This window comes from Pyrgilauda ruficollis, unplaced genomic scaffold, assembly GCF_017590135.1.
Source record: "Pyrgilauda ruficollis isolate IOZ18807 unplaced genomic scaffold, ASM1759013v1 scaffold35, whole genome shotgun sequence".
NCBI classification, from domain to species: Eukaryota; Metazoa; Chordata; class Aves; order Passeriformes; family Passeridae; genus Pyrgilauda; species Pyrgilauda ruficollis.
In genome coordinates, this window is record NW_024524934.1 from 2994955 (window position 1) to 3021442 (window position 26488).

A 26488-nucleotide genomic window follows, 5' to 3' on the forward strand; every position below is an offset into this window, starting at 1 on the left:
CCGCCCACCCGCCCCGCTCCCCGGCAGTGACGGCCGCCCGTCCGCCCGCCCTCACCTGGGCCGCCGCGGGCGCCCCCGAGCAGCAGCGCGGCGGGGAAGACGAGCAGGGCGAGCAGCAGCAGCTGCGACAGGCGGCTCGTGGCCATGGTGAGGATGGCGGCGGTCGCGGCGAGCCGACCCCTCCCGCGCAGCCTGTCCCGGCACTGGCTGCCGCGGCGGGATGTCTAAATGGCGGCGGCGGCGGCGGGCGCTGGGGCTGGAGCGGCAGCTGGAGCCGCCTCCCCGCGCTGCTCCATCCGGGGCCGTGCCCGCCCCGCTCCGCCTCCGCGGACGTGGCTCGGCCGGGCAGGAGGCGCGGCGGCCACGTGAGCGCCCGGCGGGGCGGTGCTTCCTGCGCTCCCGGAGCGCGGTCCCGCTCCCGGGAAGTGCCGGCGGCACCGAGCCTCCCGGGCCGGGAGCCTTTGGACAACGCTCCGGGCGGTCCGTGGTCCTGGACTTCCACGGTCCTCGTGGCGTTGCAAAATGTGGAATTTGAGGATGTAATCTGTCAAACAGGAGCTAACAAGCAAGCTCTGTGTGATGTCCGGGCGTCAGAAAGACAAATTACTTGTCGGTAGAAGCGCCTTGCTGAGGTTTAGGCCTTGACATGCTGCAGTGATCTCAGACCTAGGCAGAGCCTGGGAAGAAGGATGTAGCGATAATAGTGGATACAAAGAATGCAGAATTTAAGGTCACAAGGACATTTGCAGAACTCCCAAGATAAGGAGGAAGCTTAATAAACATAGCAACTGCGCTGAATTACCTGTGAGTGGACAAAAGGCAATTCCGGCAGGTGGAATTGACTCACCGACCACTGACCCCAGAAACCCCCTAAGCAGAGAAAGATGGAGCATGTGGATTAATTAGCATGAGAAGTGAGAGACTCATTAACCAATAAAAGATAGAATACGACTTAGTAAGAGAAATATGTAACTTGTAGATAATGAACGTTAATGCCTTTGTTTACTAAAATGTATAAATAGTGAAAAGTTTGGATAGTTGGCTTGATAGTGCTTGATTTGCGGAATACCATTGAGCAGCCAGGCTGGTGCAACTCTGGAAAAAATTATCAATGTCTGAGTGTGAAATTATTGGCTTATTGCACACCAGGTAACAAGTCCAGTTTTTTCTGGACAACAGTGGATCCCTTCCAACTCTAATATTCTGTGATTCTGTGGGAAGCAGGCCGACATACCTTCAGAAAGACCAAGGATGAAGCATAGTACTGAAACAAAGGTGCTATTGAAATTCGTAATTCCATGTTGCTCTAGAATAGCTGGGTTTGAGTCATATATTTGATGGTTTAATTGAAAGTTTCCCAAAGCATGATAGGCAATGAGTACGATACTGATACATTGCCTTTATCTCAGTAGACCTCTTGTTAAATGCAACACAAGGGATGTTAAAAGGGAGAGCTTTCCCAAACCCTACAATCAAAACATTCAGTGAAAATAAAAATGCCGAGGCCCAAACCAGCCTCCCTCCATGCTTTCTCTTTCCTCCCACAGTTTATTCAGCTTATTTGCATACAGGATAAAATGAAACAAGAGTAGTGTTAAGATACATTCTATATTTTGAGGTAACTTTAATTTGTCATTTGGGCATATGCAACTTGCTGTCATGACAATAGTAAATGTAGTCTTGAGGCTTTCATTTTTCAATTTCACTCATTTGATTTTGAACCTGCAAGTTACACTAAAAATTTATCAGAAGTAACCATTCTAGCTAAACTTAATCTTATTTTAACATGCTGAAAATGTTACTGAAAGGCTGTTAAGCATTGACTGAAAGTGGCACATAAATATAAACACTGGAAAACATTCATTGCTACTGGTAAAAGCATTTCTAGTCAGATAATATCCACCCAATGGTATAATATTACTTTTCCTGTAAAGGTCTTTCACCAGCTGGCAATGTCTTTATCCTAGTTGTGGTTTGGTTGTTTCAGAGGAATTTTTTTTGGGGGGAGGGGAAAGCAGCTAATTATTTTTTCTTCGGGAAAGTAAAAGAATACTGGCATGCTGTAGAAGGTTTCCTATACAGCACTGCCAGATCTGAAGCACTTTGTATCTTCTACATAGTGACTGTATTTTAAGTGTTGCTTTTCTGAGTTAACTGTTCTTGGCATTACAAAGTAATTAACCTGTGTGGTGCTCTTACTGGGTTTGTATGTTGCAGAGGCATAGAAAGGTATTAATTAAAACTGTATCTGAAAATAATTGCGGGACCTTGACCAGCTTCAGCAACGCACCAAGCCAAGGCTGACTCCAATGTTACAGCTGTACCTGCAAGCCAATTAGGCTGCATTCTTTGTGCTAAGTATTCTACCCATATGAAACAATTTGAAAGAAAAGTCTTCATGAAAATCTGAAACCAGCTGCAGAGATTTTTTTTTTCTTTTTCCATGGACTGCTCTGTGCGTTTATTCACAGGCATAATAAAGTAAGTGTTAACAATATTTGCTGCTATTGTGACACTGAGCTTTATGTTGGATGCTAATTCTGAGAAGACTGGAGTTCATGTTGCCCCTGGGAATGTGATTGCAGTCATGTACAAGAACTGTATCCTGCATTTAAAAGAGGGGTTTCAGTTGGAAATTACAGTAAAACTGTTACGAGGAAATATGCCTTCAGTTTCATAATGAGTGTTACAAAAAGGGTGAGCATTCCTAGTCTGTGATCTATATTTACATTTCCATTTTGAACTTCTTAAATGAATCTCCCAGAAGTGTTGTCTCCCCTTTGAAGATATCAGCAAAAGGCAAGTAACTGTTTATTTAGAGACTTATTATTTTTGCTTATCAATAATTTATTTTGGCATGGCCAAGGGTTCAATAATCAGCTGGACTACCTCTTCATTATTTACTCGGTGCCTTCTCTGAGAGATTAATTCAGCAATGCACTTTCAGGGGCAGTGTCACACATACAGTCCTAACCTGTTTTCTGCTTCCTGTTTCTCATTTTTGGATGCCATACCAAGATGTGTCAGGAAAAAGCTGGCTGCATTATAATCTGACTAGGATAGAGAGCTTGCTTGTATTGTAGAAGGAAATTTTATGGGGACAATCAGGAGGATCACTTTTTTTTTTTCCTGGAATTTTACATGTCAGAAAAATGTTTAGAGAGCTCATTTTTTTCTCAGCTATTTTTCTGTGGACATTGCTGTAGGTGTTAATACCTTGCAGTTGCTATCACATGCCAAGAACTGCATTCTTCTCAGTTCTCTCCAGATTCAGGTTGATGCAATAGTTTTGATAAGTAACCCACTATTCCAGTGCACTCCAAAAATGTAATTTGTTATTTTTTTCTTGCTATTTTCTTCTGAAACTTTTCTGGGGCTCACAGATAAGGTCAACATTTTTGCTTTCAGAAACTGTCAAAAACTCAAATTTTCTTCTAATAGTTGGTGATTTTGTACCCTTCCATATTTTGTCATGCCTGCTGAAATCAGAAGAAATAATATTACTTTAAAAAAATTGTACTAAGATTTATCTCTTCATTACTTTCTGTAGTTCAGAGAAAGAATTATATGGGTATTGAATTCTCAGGGTTTTTTCCCCCTTAATTTCTATAGTATTTTTTAAAATTACAAACAGTTACTGTATGTGGTAGTTATTAATAATTCCAGTGAGAATCTCCCACTTAGACCTGTCAAGCTGACATTATTCTTTCTCACCACTGATTATAACTGTGTGGAATCAACATATCTGAAATTGATGCAGGCAGAAAGAGGTCATACAGCAACCCCCATCCCTGGAAGGCCTGTCAGCTGCTTCTGACTGGGTGGTAGCACAGGAGACAAGCCAGTGTTCACAGGAGCTCTTAATGAGATCTGCTCATTTTTTGCCTGAATTGTGGTGGTGGTGGTTCTTTGAAGCCTGGTGCTTTCCCAAGTTTTTTGCTGGAAGGAATTTTAGCTACCCTATTGCAGAAAATTGTCTCAACCACACACGGATTCTGTATTTTATCTAAGGAAAAAAAAAAAAGAGAAATGGAAAAAATCAAATGAAAACTGTAATAGTGTAGATAAATTCGCAATTGTTAACTATGATTGCTTAGTCAGATTTTTGGATTCCATATGCTCCATAAGATGGTAACTGGAAAGGAACTTCAGAGCTCCCTCTGGCCTTGTCCAAGGTTGTCCAGCTTAAGATTCTGTGCAACACTTGGGTTGGGGTGGTGGTTTTGCAATATATACAGCTTAAAGCATACGGAGTATTTTTAGCCACCAGATTTTTATCTTCCCTCTGCATGAAGAGTAGAAACAAAGTTGTTGACATGAAAAGATAAAAAGCTATTTTTATTCTGCACTGCAAGTCAATTATTGCCACTAAGTCAGTGATAGGTTGGCTATTTGGTAGATTTGTGTCATTGTGCACATGGATTTCATAAGTCCAGTCTTTCTCACCCAGGGAGTGCACTGCATGTACTACAGCAGTATTTGTTAGCAGCAGTGAGCATATCCAAACAACCTCCACTCTCTTGGTTTTATCATTGTGAGTATTGCCACATATGGTGAAAGCAAAATTCTATTTTAAGCCAAAAGTACAACAGGGAAATAAAATATAGCCATAAGAGAACGTGTACATGTAATTGCATATGGAGTAATCAATAAGTAAGAAAGCCACCTATGGCTAAGGTAGAGTTGTTAATGTTAAAGAAAAAAAAAAGGAAAATTGAAGACTTATTTCTAGATGCTACACTTCATGCCATGGGAAATGAACAAAGCAGATCTGTTTTCTTGGTGAGTGACTTCTACATCTCTAATCATTATTGGATTGCATCTAGAATATTGTGTTCAGTTTTGAATGTTTCCCAACCCATGCAAGACACAGACAAAACTATCTGCAAGCTTCTGCAAAGTTGAAGAAAGAGAGAAGGTAACAAACCATGTAACACTTACATTCTGATCCTTTCATTCCTTTTCCCACTGAAGAAGTAAAAAAAAAAAAAAAAAAAAAAAAAAGGTTCATTATCGAACCTTTTTATTCCCTCTTTTACTTGAAATAATAAATTGCAAAGTGTTTCATCAGTGCTTGAAATTAGATTATTGCCTAAATATCTTTGTAATACAGAATTCCACACTTGGATTCAAATCCAGTAAAGGACTTCAGGAGCACCATCTTCCTTTTAAAGTTCTTAAAGTAGCTTTTTTGACAGAACCCTCAGCTGGAATCTGTGGAAGTTTGTCCCTAGAAGGGAAGGGGAACTGCTGCACTTGGCAACTGGGAACTGCTGCACATGGCAACTAGGACTGTGCATTATAGATACTTTCAGTGCTTACAGTATCAGACTGAATCATGCTGTAGCTGTCTGTGGTTCTCTGACTGTATCATATCTCCATTGGTTTCAAGCTGCAGGATGTGGTTTTCCCTTGGTGTTTCATCCTCTGTTGCTGCAGCTTTTGGTTCTCCCTTGTGAACTCACAAATGTGTTGTTGTGTTTTCTTCATCTCAGCTTGCTCAGTTTCAAGTTCTGCTTGCAGGATTTTAAGCCAAGGAGCCAGCTTGTTATATTTAGATAGTGGCTGTTGACTTTCTGCCAACTTGCCATCCCTTTCTCCCTGGAATTTTGTTTGCAAGGACAGGAGCCATTTCTGTGTGTATCCTCCTTCCTCCCCCAGCACTGCAGGATGCTGGCCAAGGAGCCAGGCAAGGGGTAAGGTTTACTATCTGTGGATACACTGTGTGCATTCCATGTTATCCCTGCGGATGGAGATTGCGTAGCTGACACTGAGAAAGGCTGCCTTGGCCGAAGGAGGAGGCCTGTGGAGATGGGAAGGTCCTGTTCTGGCTCTGAGGAGCAAAACAAAGTTGTATCACTGAAACTTCGAAGGACAATGGTCAAAAAGTAACTTTTGTTGAGTTAAGGGTGGTTTAAAGATTAAAGCATGCATCCCTGCATGTGCTAGCAAACTTAGTGAAGAACATCCTACTATATATATGACTCTCACTCATCTCTCCACCCAAATCATGCTGTACATAAAGAGGGAGAAGGACACTAAGATTGGGCTGTGCACAAGGAGCTGCAAGGAGCTCCCTGTTCTATGAGTGGAGAGAATCCCTTCAGTGGGATTATCTTTATTCCTTCATTTAATCTCGCTGTTTTCATTTTTCCTTGGCAGCCAGTAATATCCCAAAATGCTGGAGTAAAGAGTCCTTACCAACTTTCAGCATTTCCTGGGGGAACAACACTCTCCATTATCAAGTAATTAGAAGAAGAAGAGGTCACAGCATTCTATTCAGAGAAGGTGGAAAAGCAAATGAGGACAAATGTGAGTAAACTTCACCCATACTGTTACTGTAGTAGTGGAGTTGTGTCTTTCCGCTATTGCAAAAGAAGAGGTGACACCCTCTGTCTAGTTTATGCAAACTATTTTTTCAGCAACTTCAGTGGAAATTTTCCATCTGTGAACATAAGTCAATGAGGGCAAAATTACAAAATGATGAAAATTAAGAAGTTCACCCTTCTACAGTGCCTACAGTCTTTGCACCTGCATCAAGTTCCAGTGGAGTGACAAGTCTAAAGAGTGTAATTTTCAGATTTTGGCCTATCATACAGTAATCCCTGATTTTAAAGCGAGAATTTAAAAGAAGGAAACAAAACCCACCAAGAGATCAAAATTCAGCTGTTGGCTAACCAATTTGATTGTAGAAAATCGAGGAAATAAATGTTAACATTCAAGAAAGAAGAAATTAAAAATTCTTCTATGCTCTATGCTCTCTTTACTGAATTTTGAGAGGGCTGATTAAAAGGAGATTCTACTCACTGAAGGCAAAGAAAAAAGGCAAAAACTATGTTTGAATTGCTACTGAGTTAGTGTTGGAAGAAGGCTATATATTTTTTTTTCTGAATTTCCTAGATATATAATAAATATAGTATTGTACAGGGGTCGAGTTTGATCCACCATGTTTAGATGATTTGGTTTACTTTTTTTCTTACACCACCTGTAACAGAAAAAAAAAAAAAAAAAAGCATTTTAGATTCTGGTGGAAACCCTCTGAGAGTATTTCCCCTTTTGTTGTAGTGTATTACACTGTTCTTTATACCTATTTTCAGTTCTCTGTTTGACTGTATCAGGCCTGGTATGTGCACTGTGTTCTCATGGAAAGAATCAGATGATAGACTCATGTTATTCTCTCTCCAATTGTTTGGAGGCTATATTTGTTGTCCAGTGGCTGCTTACCAAAAGCATGTAATTTGTAACTTCTTTAATTTTTAATTTTAATTTAATGTTTTAAATTTGTAATAACTGTAATTAAACATAATTTAATTTAAATATTAAATAAAATTTTAAATAATTTGTAATCAGAATGGGAACTGCAATGCAAATGCATTGTTCCCTACATTCATTACTCAGTTAATTCAAGGCACAACTCCAGCACCTGCATTTTGTATTCTTAGCACTTCTCTTTTATGTTATACATCTGTGAGGCCTGGCACTTACATATAAAATTTTGCAATATTAGTGCAAAAATCCACCGCTACTAATTTTATCAGAAAAGGGTATTTTCATCATTCAAGCCTCCATGGAATCTTACCATGGCTTCTTCTGGAAAGGGAATATTGCTAGCTGAGTTAAAATTATCTTCTCCAGGAAACTTTCTCAGTATCAAAACCTGAGTATGTCTTGAGTAGAGAGACAGGGGGTTGAGTGAGAAAATAAGACATGTCTGTTATGGAGGATATTTTAATAATGCAATCCAGCAGTGACTCCACACTTCTGCAAATGGCTCCTCATGAGGACCTACAACAGGCTTAACTGATAATTATTCTGGCAATGAAACATCTCCCAGGCTCCTGTATTCTTTTTTAGTATTGTCTTCTTTTTGCCAGCCCAACACTCTCCTTTGGTGTGGTTGTTCTTCCTTGCCTAGGGATTCCTTCTCTGGGAAAAACGTATCCACACCCAAAGATTGCTTCCAATTGACTCTGCAGAAAGGTATTTTGGTTCTACAGCAAGTGTTTCTATGGCTTTTTTCTGAGAGGTATTCCAAAATTTATATGGACTCCAAAGAAGAATTAAGTTTTTTAGAGTGTTCTCAGAAGATATTAATGGGGATAATACAACTGAGGAAAACAGGTATTTTGCTTGGAACTTAATGAATGTATCACTTGGCCTCCTCAGTGTGTATCCTTCTTCATCAGGAGTCCTCTATCAAAAATATGATGGATCAATCTTCACAGCAGTATTCAAGTATCATATTAGCTAATTTCTCTTTCTATATATATATATAGCTAATATATGTGTGTGCCAATTCCATTTAAACCAATGTCTTGCATAAAGTGGAAATATAGCCTAGAACATTGGAATATCAATCATACTGCATGAGATAGAGAAGATCCTGGTCACTTGTTGTGTTGCTGTAATAACTGCTCAGGACGTAGATGCCATTTTCAGATAGGTTTTTATGTCAATCACCTAACAGTCCCTTGACCATGCTTTGTTTCCCCCTCTCATGTCTCCCTGTGCTCTGTGCAGTCCATGTTGTTCATGTGCTTCACTCATGCCATGGCAGTAAGAGCTGACCTCAAAATCTAACAAAGTCTGTTAATTTAAACAGGATTTGCACCAGCTAAAACTATATTAGACAGCACTGTGAACTACCAAGTACTGCCTGGCATACTTTGGCAGGGGAGGGGAGTGTGATAGATAAATTTCATTATAACTCACTCATCCTAGCACATGGCACTTGAAATCCCTCTCATGTTTAGCCTCACCAACAAGAATGTACTGCATGTCAGATTTTCCAAGATGGGCTCAGAAGCACAGGTTGCTTCACAGAGCTGGCAGGCAGCATCTTTTCTTGCCACTGAGTTGTACATTTCATCCTGCAAATATGAAAAGGAAGCTCTTGGTGGTCCTCTCAAGTAAGTCTTCTTCCAGGAAGGAGTAACACTACAGTTCTCCCAGTGATTCTGAGCATGCTCTCTGTACCCAGTTTCCCAGCTTCACTGTGAACAGAATATATACCTGTATTACATAAAATGTTGTGTTAAGTATAGAATTAGTGCATCTTCCAGTGTGACCAAAGATCTTTACTCTTAATCTTCAGGAAATACAATAATGTAGCCATAGGAAGTGTAAGGGAGGTAATATTTCCTCCATGAGGAGTCTCATGTGACAGGGAACATGGAGCTACCATGGTCCAAGCTAAATACATAGTCTGATAGATGCCTGTCCTCTCATGGATTAGGGGTGATAACTGGTAGATCTCTGACACCTTTTTTCCCTTTCTCCTTCTGAAAGTACCACTATTGCCTGGTGAATTTCTTGTAGAACAGTTTGTGCCTGCTTCCAAAGGAGCTCTTAAAGCCTGGGACAAAAAAATGTGCTGCACTCCAAAGCTGTCGAAAAGTTACGCAGAAGCCTGAAGCATAGAAAGAATAAAAATGAATGTAGAGATCCTCTGGCAGTGTTATGTTTCAAACAGTCCCTTGTCATTACAATAAATGGGTATGTTTACTTTAGAGCACTGAATAATTTATTAGAGAGTGAAATAATCCTGTAGAACAGCGCCTTTTCTATGCACATGGATTAACACCTGGTTCTAGGAAAAAGATCAGTAAACAATTGATCTTAATCCGATTTCTGTTGTAGGTGGCTGTGCATTGGGGAAAATGAGCACAGAGACTCTCAAAGAGTTGACTTCATGGAAGTGTTGCAGATGCAAATGACACCTATTGTATCAAATCTATTTTAAAGGTATCTCTGCACAAGCATCCATGTTTTCTGCACAATCACTGGTTTTTTATAGCTTTAATACATACCTCTTGGATTATCCAAAAACATCTACAAAAAAAGAGAGTGCACTTTAAAATTTTGCCCTTATGTACCAGATAGCAAAAGCCCAGCACTCACTTCTATTTTCTTAATCCTATGTTATATTGGCATATAAACAGTATATACTAGTATTATAATCTGTTTATAGATTAAGCTAAAATGCTTCTAGCCAGGCTTGCAAATTTGGAATTCCTTTGCCTTCAATTAGAGCTTTATTTTAATACAGATTGGGATTTAATATTTCAGAGTACACCAAATAAAACTTCTCAGTATCTACTACACAGGACACTTCTGTTTTATGGAAAAACAACCATGAACCTGTGGCAGGAATGGTCATTCCCAGTCAAGAACTGAGGGCTTGAAAATGCGATATTTCTAAGGCTAAAATATTTAATATTACACAGATGTGCCACAGTTCAGTACTGATGTATCGGCAGCTGCTGGGGATTCATAGATTCACAGAAAGGTTTGGGTTAGAAGAGACATTAAAAATCATTTATTTCCATCCGCCCCGCCGTGGGCAAGGACACCTTCCACTAGGCCAGGTTGCTCCGAGCCCCGTCCAGCCTGGCCTCGTACACTTCCAGGGATGGGGCATCCACAACTTCTTTGGGAAACCTTTTCCAGGGCCTCAGCACCCTCACAGTAAAGAATTTCTTACTAACATCTAATCTAACCCTACTCTCGTTCAATGGAAAGCCATTCCCCGCTACAAGCCCTTGTAAAAAATCCCTCCTGTGCCGGCTCCAGGCCCCCCTGCTCGGGAGCCCGGGAAGCGGGCGGGGACGGGAGCGGGACCGGAGCTGGGACGGCTCCGTCCCAGCCGCGCTCGCCCGCGATGCTTTTGGTCCCTCTGGCGGCGCCGTAGCGGCCGGGCCGGGGCGGCGCCTGCGTCCCGCGGGCATCCCGGCTGCCGGTGATTCCTGCTCCCGATTCCTGCTTCCTGCCGCCGCCGCCATGGATTACCGGGCGCTGGTGATGAGCCAGGTGGTGCCTGGGCAGTTCGACGATGCGGACAGCTCGGACAGGTGGGGGCGCGCCGAGGGGCCCGGGCTGAGGGCGCTGGGGGGCCGGGCCGGGCCGGGCGAGCACGCGGAGCGGGAGCGGGAGCAGGAGCAGGAGCAGGAGCAGGAGCAGCCGCAGCCGCAGCCGCAGCCCTGGGACTTGGCCGGCAGCGGGGAAGGGAGAGCGGGCGGTGCTGCCCCGTTACGGGAGGGGGTGAGAGGAAAGGCTGCGTGTGTCTCTCGGCTTCCCTTTTCCATTGTGTGTGCTGCTTTGGGACATACTTGTCCTGGCAGAAAGCCGCGACACGGTGCTGACAGAATTACAGAATCGTAGCATCAGTTGTGTTGGAAAAGACCTCTGAGATCATCGAGGCCAAGCTGTGAGCCAACACCACGGTGCCAGCTAGACCGTGGCGCTGAGTAGCAAGTCCAGTCTTTCCTTAAACACCTCCAGGAGCGGTGACTCCACCATCTCCCTGAGCAATCCATCCCAATTTGCTGTGAAGAAACTCTTCCAAATTCTCGTGGTGCAACTTTAGGCCGTGTCCTCTTTTCCTGTTACTTGTTGCCTGGGAGAAGAGTCTGACCCCCACGTGGCTACAGCCTCTTTTCAGGGAGTTGTAGAGAGTGATAAGGTCCCCCCTGAGCCTTCTTTCCTCCGAGTTAAACACCCCCAGCTCCCTCAGCTGCTTCTCATAGGACTTGTGCTCCAGAGCCTTCACCAGCTTCATTTCCCTTTTCTAGACCTGATCCAGCACCTCAATATCCTTCCTGAATAGAGGGCCTCAGAACTGGACTCAGTGATTTAAAACACGGGTGAAAATGTACAGTTATTTATGGGGATAAGTGTACTGAACTTTTGGTGAATGTAACAATAATTTTTAGTTATAGAGGCATCTGTGTTTCTTTTAAGTGAATCTGTGGAAGACACAGAAGCGTGTAAGGAGGGTGAGGTGCCTGAGAGCTGCCAGTTATGCGCGTGTGAAGAAGTTAACGCTGAGGAAGGAGATGGTGATGATGACAACGATGCTGAAGAGGAAGATGAAGACTGGGACTGGGATGATGAGGTGGGAAGACTCACGAAGCGCCACAATGCTGCTGGTGGATGTAATCCACAGGTATGTTGAAGGTTATTCTGTGGGCTTTGAGGGTGCCCAGGAGCTAATGGGGCCAGCCTGGAGGCTTTGCTTGTTGTTAGTGTTTTGTTGAGGGCAAATGCAAGGAGAATTTTTTCCTTGAGAGAATCCCCTTCCTTTCCATCTGTTCCTGTGACCTGCTGTATGTGTATGTACATTGTAGCCAGAGCTCCATTTGATTTTCTTGTCTCAAACCCTGTTGCTGGATTCTCTGTGTCACTGCAGTTTCCTTCTTTTCCTTACTTTTCTCAACTTTTCTTTCTTTGCTCACTCTGGTCTCTGCAGATGTTCCTAACTTTCTGGTATTTGTCCTCTGTGTTTCTGAGCATCTTCCCCTTCTTTCTGTTTATTTTTAGACTATCTGCTAGACATATCCAGGGTGAAACCAGTTCTATTTTTAACTTAATAGTGAAGAAGGCAAAGAAAAATACAAGCATGGGAAATGGAGGGGGGTGCTTGAAGTGAACTAATTTAGAGTGTATGGTGTTGGCACAGAAACTCTGGTGTTGTGCAGAATGAAAAGCACTCGTGAAGGTAAGAAGGGTGCTAGTTCTCACATCAACTTGGACACTAAAGGTTCAAAACCTCATTTTTCTTATTGCTATCAACTTAGCAGAACAGCTGAGGTAAATCAGAGTGCTGATCATAGCACAGCATGTCTGGCAGTGCTTGTCCTGGGTGGTGTATTCTTGCCTTTATTTTGAGGTTTATGCTGTTCAGTGATGGTGAAATCATGTTCAGGTATCAGTTGTATTTGGGGAGGACTACATGTAAGAAAAGACAGAATCTTGAGAAGTTTTCTCAGTTCATTACCTCTGCATTTTTTCCCTCTTATTTTATTCCCTGTTTCTGTCTTCTATTCTCTTCCTTTTAGAGACAGAAAAAGTGCTGTGTGAGAGACTTGTAGCTTCCTAGACTAAAACATAACTCTGGTTTGGAGCACTTTTAGAATTTTAACTGATGTGTTACCTGTATTTTCTTTTCTTGATTTAAGTAAAATCTGGTGTTAATCCATATCTGTTTCCTTATATCCCATGTGGTTTTCATCTTACAGCTTTAGGCATAGGCTTTTGAGATGTCTTTTCCAATGAAATGGTTTGAATTTCAAGACGGTTGTGTAAAGGACATCACTTATGTTAACAAATCCTTTATTTCAGGCAAATAGACAGACTCCTAATTGCTCTTCAGCAAAACTGTCAACGCCTGCAGGCAAGGTTTTAAGAAAATTTGAACACAAAATCAATTTAGGTGAGTATAATTGCACTGCTGTTCATTATTTTAAACAGTTACCACTCTGTGGCATTCTCAGACTAATTCTGCTTATGCTAAGCCAGCACTCACTGGAATGGGTGAGTTAGCCATTGCCAGAGAGGTTAAAAATGACTTTTAAGTACTTGAAATCACCTTTAGTCTTGATGGACTGGCTGTCATACCCCCCTCTCTCTCCACTTCAGAACCATATGGATGCTTTGTTGGGATTTTATATTTCCCCTTGACTTCTCCAGGCAACGTGAAGTCTTTCTTCCCTAGATTCTCTCCAAAAGCTGTTTGGGTGGAGGGAGGGTATCAACTCTGTTGTGGTGTTGGTGATTCCCACAGCTGCTACCACAGCTGCATTTTCTAGACAAATGCAGTCTCCTGTAGCATTAGGGGGAGTACATTATGCAGCATTTCTCTCCCAGGGGCAGAGTTCCTGTGCTAAGTGAAGAGGTGGCTGTTCCAGCTGGTATGGTTTGATTTTTACCTTGAGATGGAGATGGCTGCTCAACACAGCCTGTCAGGACTAGGGGTAGCTGTGACTGGCACCTTCTGACAGGGCAGAGATCAGAGGCTGGGTTTTCCTTTATAACAAAGTGGTGCTAGGATGAAGGCTGCTGGTATTTGTAGCCAAATACAGTAGCTTTTATATATTTGGCATTTAATCAAACACCATTTAAATGCATTGTTGAAGAGAATCTGGGAAGCTATTGCTTATTGTGTTAAGAAAAATGGCATTTGAGAATGCTTCATAAGAGAAGAACAGATGCATTTAATGGTGAGATGTTATCCAAAAGGCATTATTGTTATCACATTTCCAAGTCTGTGGAATTGTCTCACTCATCTGTGTTGTTACCTTATAGTCCCGCCCTGAAATGTAAAGAGAGTGAAGTTTTAGGTTAACCCTGGTGTGTAGGAAAATTTTTTGGGTTTTGGGGTTTTTTTTTCATTTCTTCTTATGTGTTTTCCAGATAAGCTAAATTTTGATGACTCTGTTATAAACAGAGTCACAGAAAAGTCTAGACAGAAGGAAGCAGACATGTGAGTATTACTTATGCTTCTATTTTCACTTAAATACTTTAAGCCCAGAAGTATAGTGCTTATTTCCTTGTTTAAATAAGTTTGTTAAGAAAAATGAAGTTAAGAAGTAGTCTACATGCAGTTTGCCCTTTGGTCTTCAACTTTTTGTTTTCTAAATTAGTTGTCGGAATCATCCCAAAGCTTTGATTCTTTTGTCACTGGTAGCACATCTGCTTGTGTTGGTGTAGTATAGTAAGACAGAAGTGATGGGTGTCATTTCCCTAGAAAAGACCCTTTGATACTCTTCTTTTCTAAACACAAATCCATAAGCCACTCAGCTAAAAAGGTGTTGGAAGCCTTTAGAAAGTTCCTTCTGATGATTTGGTGGTGGAAAAGTATTTCTTCCTAAGAGTTTCTTTTTTCTTTTTGGTCTGCAGCTTATAGCCCTTAGTTATTGAGACTGGTACAGTTTTCTCCTGAATGAGCATAATTCAGAAAAAACAGAAAAATAATCTATTGAAGTGAAAGGCTCTGATGTTAATGGTAGTGGTTTTTTATTTTTTTTCCATTCCATCCCTCTGTCTGCAGGAGAAACCTTTGGTTTTGTATGAACTGAAAGCCTTACTTCTTAAGGCTGTCATCTTACCTTTGGCACAGAATGTCACAGTTTGTTCTGTCAAAGTACCAAGCCCATGTGTGGGATTGTAACATTTTATTTTCACTTCTGCTAGGTACCGAGTCAAAGACAAGTCAGACAGAGCAACAGTAGAACAGGTAAGTCCTTTGTTCATCAAAATTCCCTTTTAACCAGAGAAAACAGTGTAAAATTTTTGGAATCAATGAAAAAACAGTTAGAGCAGGAGCAGAGTTTTGGAATTCTCTTTCATTTGTTATGCTGAAGAGACCTGTTGTTTCTTTCTTTCTTTCTTTTGCATATGAAGGTTAACTTTGGTTCAAAAACATCTTAGACCTCATTGTAATTTGTTCATATGTGTAATGCAGAATTCCATCTTAAGCTTTTATCAAATTCCAAGGAACAAGAAAAATGCTGAGTTTGCCTTTTTTCTTCTATAGCAAGACTGAGTTGTTACTGGGCTGAGCCCGCATGGCTCTTCTATTCCAGTTATGGTGTCTGTATCCCAAGAAAAATCTTACTTTAAAACATTTAATGCAACTATGGGTGGGACATTATTTCTTTGTGTCTTCTAGAGTTAGCTTGAAGACATATGCTTAGTTTAAAAAAAAAAAAAATTGAAGAAAAAGTGAAATATCTTCCTAGATTCGTGGCAAAATTCTGAGTGGTTACTGTTCAGGCTATTGTTTGATCCTTGAAAACAGTCTGATGCCCAGGGTCCTTTAATATGATAGTAAGACTGGGCAGTATTATTTATTTTTTTGTCCTCTGCTGACTTCTCTGTATTAAATTTGAGGTGTTGGACCCAAGGACCCGAATCATTCTGTTCAAGATGCTCTCTAGAGGTATCATATCAGAAATCAATGGCTGCATCAGCACAGGGAAAGAAGTAAGTTTTATTGCAAATAATGTAGTAGGCTTTTCTTTTCAGCAAGGTGGGTAGAAGTTTATGATGCTCAGAAAATGTAGTGAAGCACTTGGGCTTAGTTCTACATATTTTGTGTTGCTTGATTGGTAAGAAGTTATCTTAAGAAAAAAATTATTTATGTTAAAGGAAACCAATTTTCCCAAGTATGAAAGATTTCTAGGAATGCTTTAATATTGTCTTAAATTTATGGATGTTGTTAATTGCATCTTTCAACAAAAAGTTTTGGCAAAGTCTGTATACCCACAGTATTAAATAGTGCCTAAAAAACCATACAAACCCAGATAATTCTGATTAAAGACATACTTCTGTCCTGTGTAGAGGTGAAAACAAGACATTTGGGCCGTGCTTTAGGGCCTGAACAGTGCACAGGCTCAAGTTAACCCTTCACACATGGGCTTGTTTCAGTCTCCCAAGTGTGCATGAGGCAGAGTTTTCTTGTCCAATGTTGATTTTGTTCTGAGGGCATTGTTGCACTCCTGCATCATCTTATGGACTTCCTGTAAGCTTCCTTTCATGGAAGAAGGATTGCCCTGGTATGAAGTCTCCTTCATAGGGGCTGGGGTGAGATCAACCCTTCTCCAGGTGTCAGAATGAAAAGAAGAGAGAAGATTATGTTTCTTTAAAGAGCTTTTCTTTAATGTTATTTCTTCCCTTTTTAATCTGATAGGCCAATGTATATCATGCCAGTACTGCAAATGGAGAGAACAGAGCAATAAAGATTTACAAAACCTCCATTCTGATGTTTAAAGATCGGGATAAGTATGTGAGTGGTGAATTCAGGTGAGTTTGACTTCTGTCTGATTTTACTGGGGAAAAGGGTTGATTTGAAAGATATTAAAATCAATGGTGCTCATGCTGCATTGATAGACTAAGAGTCCCTGTTGTCCTTTATTGTTTTATTTAAAGATTTCGTCATGGATACTGCAAAGGCAACCCAAGAAAAATGGTGAAGACATGGGCTGAAAAAGAAATGAGGAATTTAATAAGGTGATTTTTCCAATTTTTATTTCATCATGCAGAGGCTACTGAAACTTTTAAGTTTATAGGAGTTTATAAACTTTGAAGTTTATAGTTTATTGCTAGACTGTGGCTACCACTACCCTGTCGGGTCTCTGGAGTGTTCAGGAAAGTGTCTTAAGCTTCATTATGGGAGAGAAACAAAAGGGGAGGGGAGAATAAAGATCTTCTTTTGTTTTCCTGCTAATGCTGGAAGCTCTTCAGTGTCTGAACTCTGTCTGACATGAGTGAACAGCAAGGAGAAGCTAGAAAGAGCTCCTGCTGAGCAGCAGCACGCTGTGTGATATAGGTTAATCTAGGATTAACCTGAACTGTCTAAAGATTCTTTGACACAGCAATGCTTAGAAAAGGGTCAGAATGGTTTTTGTGTGCATTTCCTAGTTGTTCTTCACAAGGGAGAGTTTCCTGAGCTCTCACTGTGTTATGTTCAAAGCTGCAGAGCTCCTTTATGCACTGGTGCAAAGCAAATAGAGTTTGGTTTTATTTTTTTGGTGGCTTTGTTCCTGTGTTTCAGGTTGAATACAGCCCAGATACCTTGCCCAGAGCCAATTATGTTAAGGAGTCATGTGCTTGTCATGGGCTTTATTGGTAAAGGTGATAGGTAAGTATCAGCTGACATTTCTAAGTATCCTTAGAAAATAATTTTTTTTGTTTATTTGGGTTTTTTTTTAAATTTAGTAACAGCTTTTCCCAAAGGATTATTGAAACCAACCAAACCAACCGCTTGAGTTTACCTACAGTTACTCTAGGCCTGTAAAGTTAACACGCATGTGATCTGTGGAATGGTCCCAGACATTTGTCAGCTACTACTGCAAGCAATCTGTGGGATTTTGAAGCCTCAGTTATGTGCAAAATAAATTCATAAAGTGGCTGAACCACAGATTAATGCTGGGAAGGCTTGCTAATCATACATGAAGATAGTGTATTGTTTTGTGGTTACTGACATTAATGTAGCATGGTCCAAATCAGCTCCTTTTGAAAACAGAACTCCAGAATCATTGGCAAGCCTGTAGCAAGGTTTTGCTCCTGTTCCTGCTGGCTCCTTGCACTTGGTTGCTCATCCTGACTTGCTTGACACACTCAGGGAGTGAAAGATTCAGGCACAGCAATTCAAGCATTTGCAGCTGCTGTGAAAAAGGAAAAAGTATTTAGTTTCTGTTGGTGTTTTTTTTTTTTTTTTTTTTTGTAATTTCAAGGCCTGCTCCTCTGCTGAAGAATGCTCAGTTGTCCGACTCCAAAGTCCGGGAGCTGTACCTACAGATCATCCAGTACATGAGAAGAATGTATCAAGATGCCAGACTTGTTCATGCAGATCTCAGTGAATTTAATATGCTGTATGTTTTTAATCCTTGCTCTGAATTGTGACATCTAAAATGTATGCATTGGCATACTCTCTGTGTGAGAGTACTGGTGTACCTTTCAGCAAGGGTGGGGTCCTTGTCATTACTGGGTTTTGTAACTTTTCTAATTAATTATGTAGCTTTTAGCCCAGATCTGAGCTTTCTCTGTTAAAAAAAGCCAACAGGCAAACAAGCAAAAAAAAAAAAAAAAACATAAAAGAAGAAAGAACAAACTTAAAAACCACAACAAAACCCCCTCGCGACCAGAAAAAACTATCAACTTTGGGAAAAATTAGTAATTTATCATTTTTATATAAGGTATTTTATATTAGTTAGGTATCATTTCACTGCTATATTTTAATAGCTTGTTTCTTGTTTTTTTTTTTTTTTTTTTCCCCCTTTTTTTTTTTTTTTTTTTCCCCCTTTTTTTTTTTTTTTTTTATGCACCTTTCTGCTTTTTTTGTTCATGAGCAGACTATTTTTAAAAAAAGTTTAATCATACAGCTTGTATAGAGGAGGGAAAGGATTGACTAAACAAGCCACCCTGGCCCTAACATGCAAGGCATATGCTGAAGAAAGAAGTTAAGATTTTTTTTTTTGCTGGCTCCTAAGTTGGAGGCATGCTTTGTTCCCTGCCCCTCAGCAGTCTGGTGGCATTGGTGCAGCTCTGTGTGGGGTTTCCTTGCAGGTACCACGGAGGGGACGTGTACATCATTGACGTGTCTCAGTCCGTGGAGCACGACCACCCGCACGCGCTGGAGTTCCTGCGCAAGGATTGTGCCAACGTTAACGGTGAGGGGGCTGCACCTCAGCCCTTGTTCTGGCAGCTGGTTTATTTAGCAGGATGGACTCAGTTCACTTGTGTTCTTTCAGGTGTAGCTGGCTGTAGAAGCTGTCAAAATGCCATTAAAATACTTTCTATTCTATGTTCTTGTGACTTCCTCAGGGAGCAGTGTAGTGTGCTGAGTTCAGAGCAGTGCAGCCTATTCTGCTAGAAACCATCTCTCTGAAATGAGTCATGTGGCTGAATCTCACTTAGGATAGATCTAAGATTACTCCCAGTCTGCAGCAGTGCTCACCCCAATCTTAACTTCCCGTACTTAAAATACTGTGCAGACATACTGATGTGTTGCCTTCTGTGAGCTGAATCCACATCTGGGATTCCTCAGCTGGCAAGATGTTTCTGTGTGTTATAAATTTCCCTGCACTAAGGGCAGCTGAGAGGATTGAGGCGCAGAGTAATTAATTAGTGATGTTATCACTTGTCATAGTATTTTGATAAGTTAAGTTTAATGGTGTTTTTCTCTTGAGAATTTGGTCTTCATGTGAATATACATGTTGTGTAACAGATACACACCTCCTGGTAGGGTGTGTCCCTGAGGACAAAAAAAAATCTCTCTTTATAGGCTGCTTTTGTTCCCCCTTTCTTTTCAGATTGACTGTTTTCTTATTTTACAGAGACTCTTGAAAGTCTGGTGCATAATTAGGAAAGCACTGTGTGCATGCTGTATGTTTGTTGATACCCAGTATGCTACTTTTTCCATATTCCTTTTCAGTTCATGCATTTCTAGTAACTCCCTTCTGTCTCAGCTAGTCACACCCTTGCTCTTTATTAATGTCTTTTGACTTTCTCTCCCTAGATAATCTCGTGTCTCAGTGAGTTGCAGTGGTTTTGGTGTTGTTTTGTTTCTTTTCTGTCACTGCAGCTTTCTCTGTCTAAACCTTCTACAGAGACTCTAAGAAACACCTGGTTCTGCCCTAGGTGTGATATTGCAGAGGTTTGTGGTTCTGTGAGCACAGACAGCTGCCTCCAAACTAAGTCCTTTTCTAATCCTTCTATGATTAATTTCTCAAAGTGAGAGATCTTCTGGGAATTTTAGTAGGAAATACTTGTTAAACAGTCCTCAGTGTCACTTGCTGCTGTTTTTCAGAATGGAAATGCAGCCTATGAATTTGGTCATAACTGATTAAGAAAGCAATTCTGAGTGTAGTAGTGAGGAAGATTCTACGACATCAATGTGTCTTCCCTTTGGGGTGGATCATAATGTACTGTATTTCAGTGGCCACTTGTTTCTTTCTGGCAAAAAATTTGAGGTCTCCATTCCTTATCTGAAATACATTTTTTTAATCTTAGTCATTGGAAATACTGCACCTGTCTTGAATTCTTTACTTCTTAGCCCATACTCCATTAAGTCAGGATCCTGCTGAAATTGATTTGGCTTTTACATTTATGCAGTTTTTCGCCTTTTAGTATTTGTTGCATCTGGGAGATGAACAGTTTTATTTCAGATGACCAGGAATCATCTGATAACTAGACTCCGTATGATGTGGAATGTGCTGCTGAGACTTTCCCAAGTCATCAGAGTTGTTGGCTTGCTGGAACTGTGACTTTAACATTCAAGCTGCGTATATTAGTTGGAATTACTAATGGATTTTTTCTCTCCCTTGTTTCCTGGCAGACTTTTTCCAGAAGCACAATGTTGCAGTGATGACAGTGAGGGAGCTGTTTGAATTTATTACTGATCCTTCTATCACAAGTGAAAACATTGATGACTACCTGTCTAAGGTAAGACCTCATGGCCTTGTTACTGAGTAAGGGGACAGTAAAATCAGATCTAGTTCAAGCTCCATCATCTCATTCTACATCCTAAGGAAGCCAGACAGCAGATGACATTGTTGTGCCAGTGCTTCAAAAATGCATATAGGTCTTTTCCATTTATACCATTGTAGGGTGACGCTGCTTTCATTGCATGTTCTCTCAGAAAGTCTGCCTAATCATGAAGACTCAAATGTCTGTTTGAGGTGCTGTAAGAACCAGGATGCTTTAAGCTAGCTCTTCCTTTCTGGCACGAGGAACTCTGCAGAAATATAATCGTGCTTATGTGGAGAGCGGTGTTGTATGTCCTGTAGCCATGGCGGGCCTGCCGCAGTTTGGTCCGGGGGGAGCAGCTGCACGTGTGCTCTTCCCGCTGATGCAGCCCTGATCTGCAGCTGCCAGTGTGCTTCGCTGGAGTGCTGCTCACCGTTAGGTGTCGCTGAAGGCATTCCCACAGGGACTGCTGGAGTGCGTGTGAGTGACCGTGGAGCACAGGCAGGAACGCAGATGGGAATAGTTGGATGTGATTCTAAAGGCTTAGTGCTGCGATTCTAAAGAATGATAACTTTTTTGTAATGTTTTATATTTCTTTAGGCAATGGAAATAGCATCGAAAAGAACAGAGGAGGAAAGATCCAGTCAAGATAAAGTGGATGAGGAAGTGAGGATTTCTGTTCCTGCTGTGAAATTAATATTAACCTGACTTCTTCTAAACACTGAAAAATGTTCTGTTTTCTTTGGAAAAGTGTGCAGCTGATGATAAACAAAACATTGTTTGTGATACTGAGATGTCTTGACCTAGTTGAGATTTGAACTATTAAGGGATGCCATGTGTAAAAGCTGACAGCAATAAGCTGTTAGAGGGCAAACATTCTATTTCCTAAACCAGTTTGTTTGCTGACATCTATGTCTCTTGATGTATCTTCCAGTTCAGGTTTAGTTAACAAAAAACCTGAGTAGAGAGTTCTAATTGTGCCAGTGGTTTTGGACCAGTGATACAGAAGCAGGCTATTTGGATAAGTGCATTGGCCAAATTGCCTATCTAGCTCTACTCCCAGTCTAATTCAGTTCTTCCACTGCTTTCACATTCAGTGAAGCCATCTCAAGTCCACTACAAAAAGATGTTAATGTTCTGGAAATGCTTGATGTAAAGATAGAACCATTTCTATCTTAGTCTTAACTCTCTATTCCAGAAGAGTCTAAAAAATCCAAAACCAACAAAAACCTCTTATCTTATGGGTCAATACAACTTGATTTATTCAAGACTTTTTTGTCTTGAAGCTCAGCAGGTTTCACTAACTGCTTCAGGCTTTGCCAAGGAAAGATGTTTTTTGTTTCCCAGTATAGCATCAGCATAAAACTACTGAGGTGTAGAGTCAGATTCTAGTGTGTGGTAGCAAGCCCATCTTCTGCAAGCAAGTTACTCCTTTGTTTATATGAGGTACTGACCTATAAGATCGGTGGTTTTGTAGCATCTAAGTTCAGTTGTCTTAGACTTTTACATGTGACCATGGCTAATTTGTGCCACTTCCCTTGCAAAAGAGTAGAGCTGAGTAAGGGCAGCTCTGTGGAAGTGAGGGCCTGTGCTTTGTGCACAGCTCTCAGATGAGCAGTGATCATGAAGGGTGCTGAATCTGTACTGGGATGGAAGTGATACCACGAAACAGAGAAGCAAAACACATTTTTCTGATTCGGTAGTGTCGTAAGCTTGCTAAAAGACTGTTTCAAATGTGACAAACTGTAAGCATGTTACTGATAGTGCAGTTAGTTTTTATTGCACTGTACTGCTGCAAGAGCCTTTTTTGAGCTGTACTGTAGATTGAAGCGGGTATTGTTACATAAAGAGATTAAGTTCTAGCAGTGCATTTCAATGGAGTTGTCTCCTGAAGGCATTACAAACATTACAATAAAAGCATTAGAAAAATTCTTGGGATACAAAACCTTAGGACTCAAATAGGCTGAGAGATGGTTGGAGAATTTTGTAAGTGGTCTGGTGTGAGTCACGCTAACAAAGCCTTATTAGTTGTGATCTGTCAGTAATGTCTAGGTTGTACATTAAGTCTGCCTCTGCAAAAAATAACCAAACAAAATACAGCTCTGTAGTTCAAATGGGAGTGGATGATTGCTATGTTCATTTGTTGTTCCTCTGATTGTGATTATTCTCCTAAGGATGCATAATTAGGAGAGAAGACCATCATGACACTATATGTAAATTAGTAAGTCTGTGTTTCCTTTCACTGTGCTAGGTATTTAAAAAGGCCTACATACCTCGGACTCTGACTGAAGTTAAAAACTACGAGAGGGATGTGGACATAATGATGAAATTGAAAGAAGAGGATATGGCATTGAATGTTCAGCAAGATAATGTGAGTAGACATGCTGAGGCCCTGAAAAAAAGAGAGGGAATATGAATTCTTCTTATTGGAAACTGTTAGCAACAAACAAAACCAGAAACTTTGCTACCAAGGCGTGGAATACTAAATCTATATCATGCTTTAAAATTGTCTGGTTAGTGCTTAATGCTAGCATTGTGGATTTTATCCTGGTCTTTTTTTCTTTAAAATTATTTTTAGATAGTAATTTTCTCTGAGCTCAAAGAATTGAGATGTAATTTGATAATGTAAGTTCTTCCTCTCTCCCTTGGAGCAGATTCTCTACCAGACTGTGACAGGACTGAAGAAGGATTTGTCTGGTGTTCAGAAGGTGAGAGGATCTTTTTGAAATCCTTCATTTTAGCCATTTTCAGAAATGTGCTTACAGGTAGTTAAGAGAATGCCTGGTCCTGCATCTGACACCATGAAAGAAGCCTTTGTGTGCAGAGTGGCAATTTTTGTTAGAATGGGTCTGCACAAGACAGAATTTGCTTCCCTGCACTGTGTCTCATGCTGGGTTGCTTGAGAATGAAATTAAAATCCTTGCTGTGGCCATGATCTCTAAAGTTAAGGTGATGATGAGGGAAGGTGTTTTCTGATTATGGAACATGTAATTGATTTAAACTGTTGCATGACTGCAAGTTTGGATATGTTTCTGATATCAGATATAATATCAGATATGTTGATATTATAGGGTATCTGTTGTAATATTGCATAAAGAACAGTCCTCCAGTATAAGCCATAAAATATTATGTCTTACTGTGTCTGAAGTACTTGACACTTCTGTAAAGTAGATTGGATGAGAAGTTGGATACAGAGCACTTGGAGCCATGTCATTCAAGGCAGAAGCCCTGTGTGGGTTCCCCCTCTTTACTTTGTCAAAGTTCTCTAGCAGTGGTGTAGACTCTTGATTTAAAATGGAAATATAAATATGGATCGGATCAGGCTGTAGCACAGTCTCCAGGCTTGTTTAAGAATAAGTAAGTGTTCCAGTGCAGATATTTGTGTTTGCAATATGGAATACATATAGTGCCCCCAAGGTAGATTTGGGCATGATCCAAGGATAATTAAAAATAGGTTTCCACATATGTTAGCAAATTGCTGTTTAACTTAGGGAAATTAGTTTGGGAGTGCAAATAACAGCTGTGCTTTGAGCCCTGACCTAAAAGAATCTGTGGTATACATTCTAGATTCCTTGTTCTTAGTTTGGCTTAACCTACTTTTCATTCTTTATCTTGAAACTCACTGAGAGCTGTGGTAAGGGAGATAGCATCAGATTGCTCAAGGGCTTCTTTGCAGCAGATTCTGTTTTCTTTTTTGTGAATATATATATACATTGTGCATGTATATGTGTGTATGCTGCCATTAGCTGTCTTGGTTTTGATTTGATATAATTCTTGATGTATCTTGCAGATTCCTGCACTCCTTGAAGAGGCAGACAATTCAGAAACAGACGACGATGATGATGATGATGATGGCGGCAGCTCAGAGGACTCTGATTTGGGCTGTAAAGAATCTGTACATCCCAAAGATAAACCTGCTGAAGTTAGCATGGACAAAAAGGTCAGCTGGCTGGGAATTGTTTATTTTTTCCCACCTTTGCTTATATGACACAAAAACATCCAAACTTAGTGGCTCTTATTTCTTCTTGTCTGAAACAAGCTGTGGACCTTTCCAGTTGTGGAGAACAAGAGCAGAGGCAGTGAATTTCATTGGGGATGCTTTATTAAAGGTGGTTTTATGTAGAGCAGTGTGCAACACAGCTCTCTGTAGCTTAGGCAAAGCTAGAAGGAAGATCTCTACAGGAAATTATAGGCTACACAAAGTAGAATTCAGTGAAGCCTGGGCAGCTTTTCAGTCCCTCTGGCTACTCTTCCAGGCTTTGGTGCTCAGGTTTGTGGCTGTGGTCCCTGATGAAGTTCCTTATGCCCAGACAGCTGAGACCACTGGATCTGTAGAACTGGAGATCTGGTGACAGTGTTTGTACCACAGTGGCTTTTGCAGTACCATTAGTACAGGCTGGCTAGATTTGCTGTGGGCAAGAGATGTAATGCAGTCCAGCAAAGGGATTATGGTTAGGGTCTGGGGTTTGGGTTTTCTTTGAGGTTTCATTTTCCAAACTGTGGAACAATATGCTCAGTTTTGGTGAGGCTTTCCTGCAGAGTATCACTCTTGAGTGAGAGTCTTTTGGCAGCCTTTTAGGTGCTGGTAAAAAAAAAAAAAAAAAAAAAAAGCAGGGTGAAACTTGCAGGCTTAAGGGGTTCAAGATTTGGGACATTGCATTTTAGGTTTTTCTTCCTAGAAAAGATAATATATTTCATATCTGTCAAGTAAGAATGCAGCACTCCACTAGACACTGCCATTCTTGAACTACTGCCTTTTAGATGTGAAACAGGGAAGTCTTGGCCACTTCCCATCCTAATTGATAGGTTTTCATTTGGACTTCTTTTTGTGTGAGCTGAGGGTTTTTGTAACCTGTGTGTATAGCTGTAGGTTGAACAACTGATTAGCAGCAATTACTGTCCCTTCCACTTTGCTGACTCTTGGTTTTCTAGTTGAGTCTCGTCCCTTCTGTGTCTGGCACAGATTTACAGTGTGTTGCAGTAGCATGTCATTCTTTTCTGCCAGTCCTGCTGATGATCGGCTTGCTCTATCAGCACTTCTGGATCAATATTTTTGTATGACACATAGAAACACATACTATAGCCCTGTGGGCAGCAGAAAATGTAGACCAGACAACCTGTTGTAATCTTAGGTGTAAATAGCGTGAGTTAAGAGTGCCTCTTGTTCACTTGCTCAAAGGTTGCATGAAACTCAGCTTCTAACTAGTTTGAATTTTGTCTTGTCATTACCAGTGCACAGGTCTGGGCTCCACCCCCAACCTGTATTTCCTTTTTCCTTTCCCTTCACCATTTCTATTGATTTTTAAAATTTCTTTATCTTGATAAGCTTATTTTTATGTCATGTGTTAATTAACTTGTTAATGTAACTATTAATTTACTTGCTTAAAATTCTTCATTCCTTTCTGGCTTTAAATGAATGGTGTTTCATTCCTTATAGGAAAGGAAAAAGATGGTTAAAGAAGCCCAAAGAGAAAAGAGAAAAACCAAAATCCCAAAGCATGTGAAGAAGAGGAAAGAAAAGACTGCAAAAATGAAGAAAGGCAAATAAAATCATCTTTGGCTCAGAGAAAGGGATGATGTGTTGTGGATTAGTCAGTCACCATCTTTTCTTCTTTATTAAAAAATTAAAAATCCTTTATTTATATAGAAACAGTATAAACTGAGGGTGGTTTTGTTAATAATTTGGTGTAGTTGTTTGAACAGAGTGTATGACACAGGTTTCTTGACGGGAAACAATGAG

The 26488-nt window shown here is 40.7% G+C and overlaps 2 protein-coding genes across 5 annotated transcripts in view; one reads left to right on the forward strand and one right to left on the reverse strand.

The window, feature by feature from the left end:
• The window catches only part of SSR1 (signal sequence receptor subunit 1), a 22769-nt gene extending 22439 nt beyond the window's left edge, over positions 1-330 (reverse strand). For 3 of the 4 annotated variants that reach the window (XM_041475398.1, XM_041475396.1, XM_041475399.1), the window contains exon 1: positions 56-329. In XM_041475398.1, coding sequence (XP_041331332.1) covers positions 56-146 — 91 coding nt within the window. In that variant the 5' untranslated portion in view covers positions 147-329. Of the gene's footprint in view, positions 1-55 lie in introns of all 4 variants that reach the window. The other variant, XM_041475397.1, reaches the window with a different exon arrangement.
• A 10370-nt stretch (positions 331-10700) lies between these two features.
• RIOK1 (RIO kinase 1) lies at positions 10701-26325 on the forward strand. Its single transcript, XM_041475500.1, has 17 exons — positions 10701-10850; positions 11740-11944; positions 13120-13210; positions 14191-14260; positions 14971-15013; positions 15670-15762; positions 16469-16581; positions 16708-16788; positions 17333-17419; positions 18015-18152; positions 18847-18950; positions 20618-20724; positions 21349-21414; positions 23000-23119; positions 23403-23456; positions 24539-24688; positions 26186-26325. The coding sequence occupies exons 1-17, from the start codon at positions 10780-10782 to the stop codon at positions 26294-26296; spliced, it is 1704 nt and encodes a 567-aa protein (XP_041331434.1). The 5' UTR covers positions 10701-10779; the 3' UTR covers positions 26297-26325.
• Positions 26326-26488: the final 163 nt, after the last annotated feature.

Excerpts from the sequence above, each read along its gene's own strand:
- RIOK1 (XM_041475500.1), top strand. The coding sequence starts at position 10,780 with ATGGATTACCGGGCGCTGGTGATGAGCCAGGTGGTGCCTGGGCAGTTC. Across the intron at positions 10,851-11,739 it reads GATGCGGACAGCTCGGACAG|TGAATCTGTGGAAGACACAG; the intron begins GTGGGGGCGCGC and ends GTTTCTTTTAAG. Across the intron at positions 11,945-13,119 it reads CTGGTGGATGTAATCCACAG|GCAAATAGACAGACTCCTAA; the intron begins GTATGTTGAAGG and ends CCTTTATTTCAG.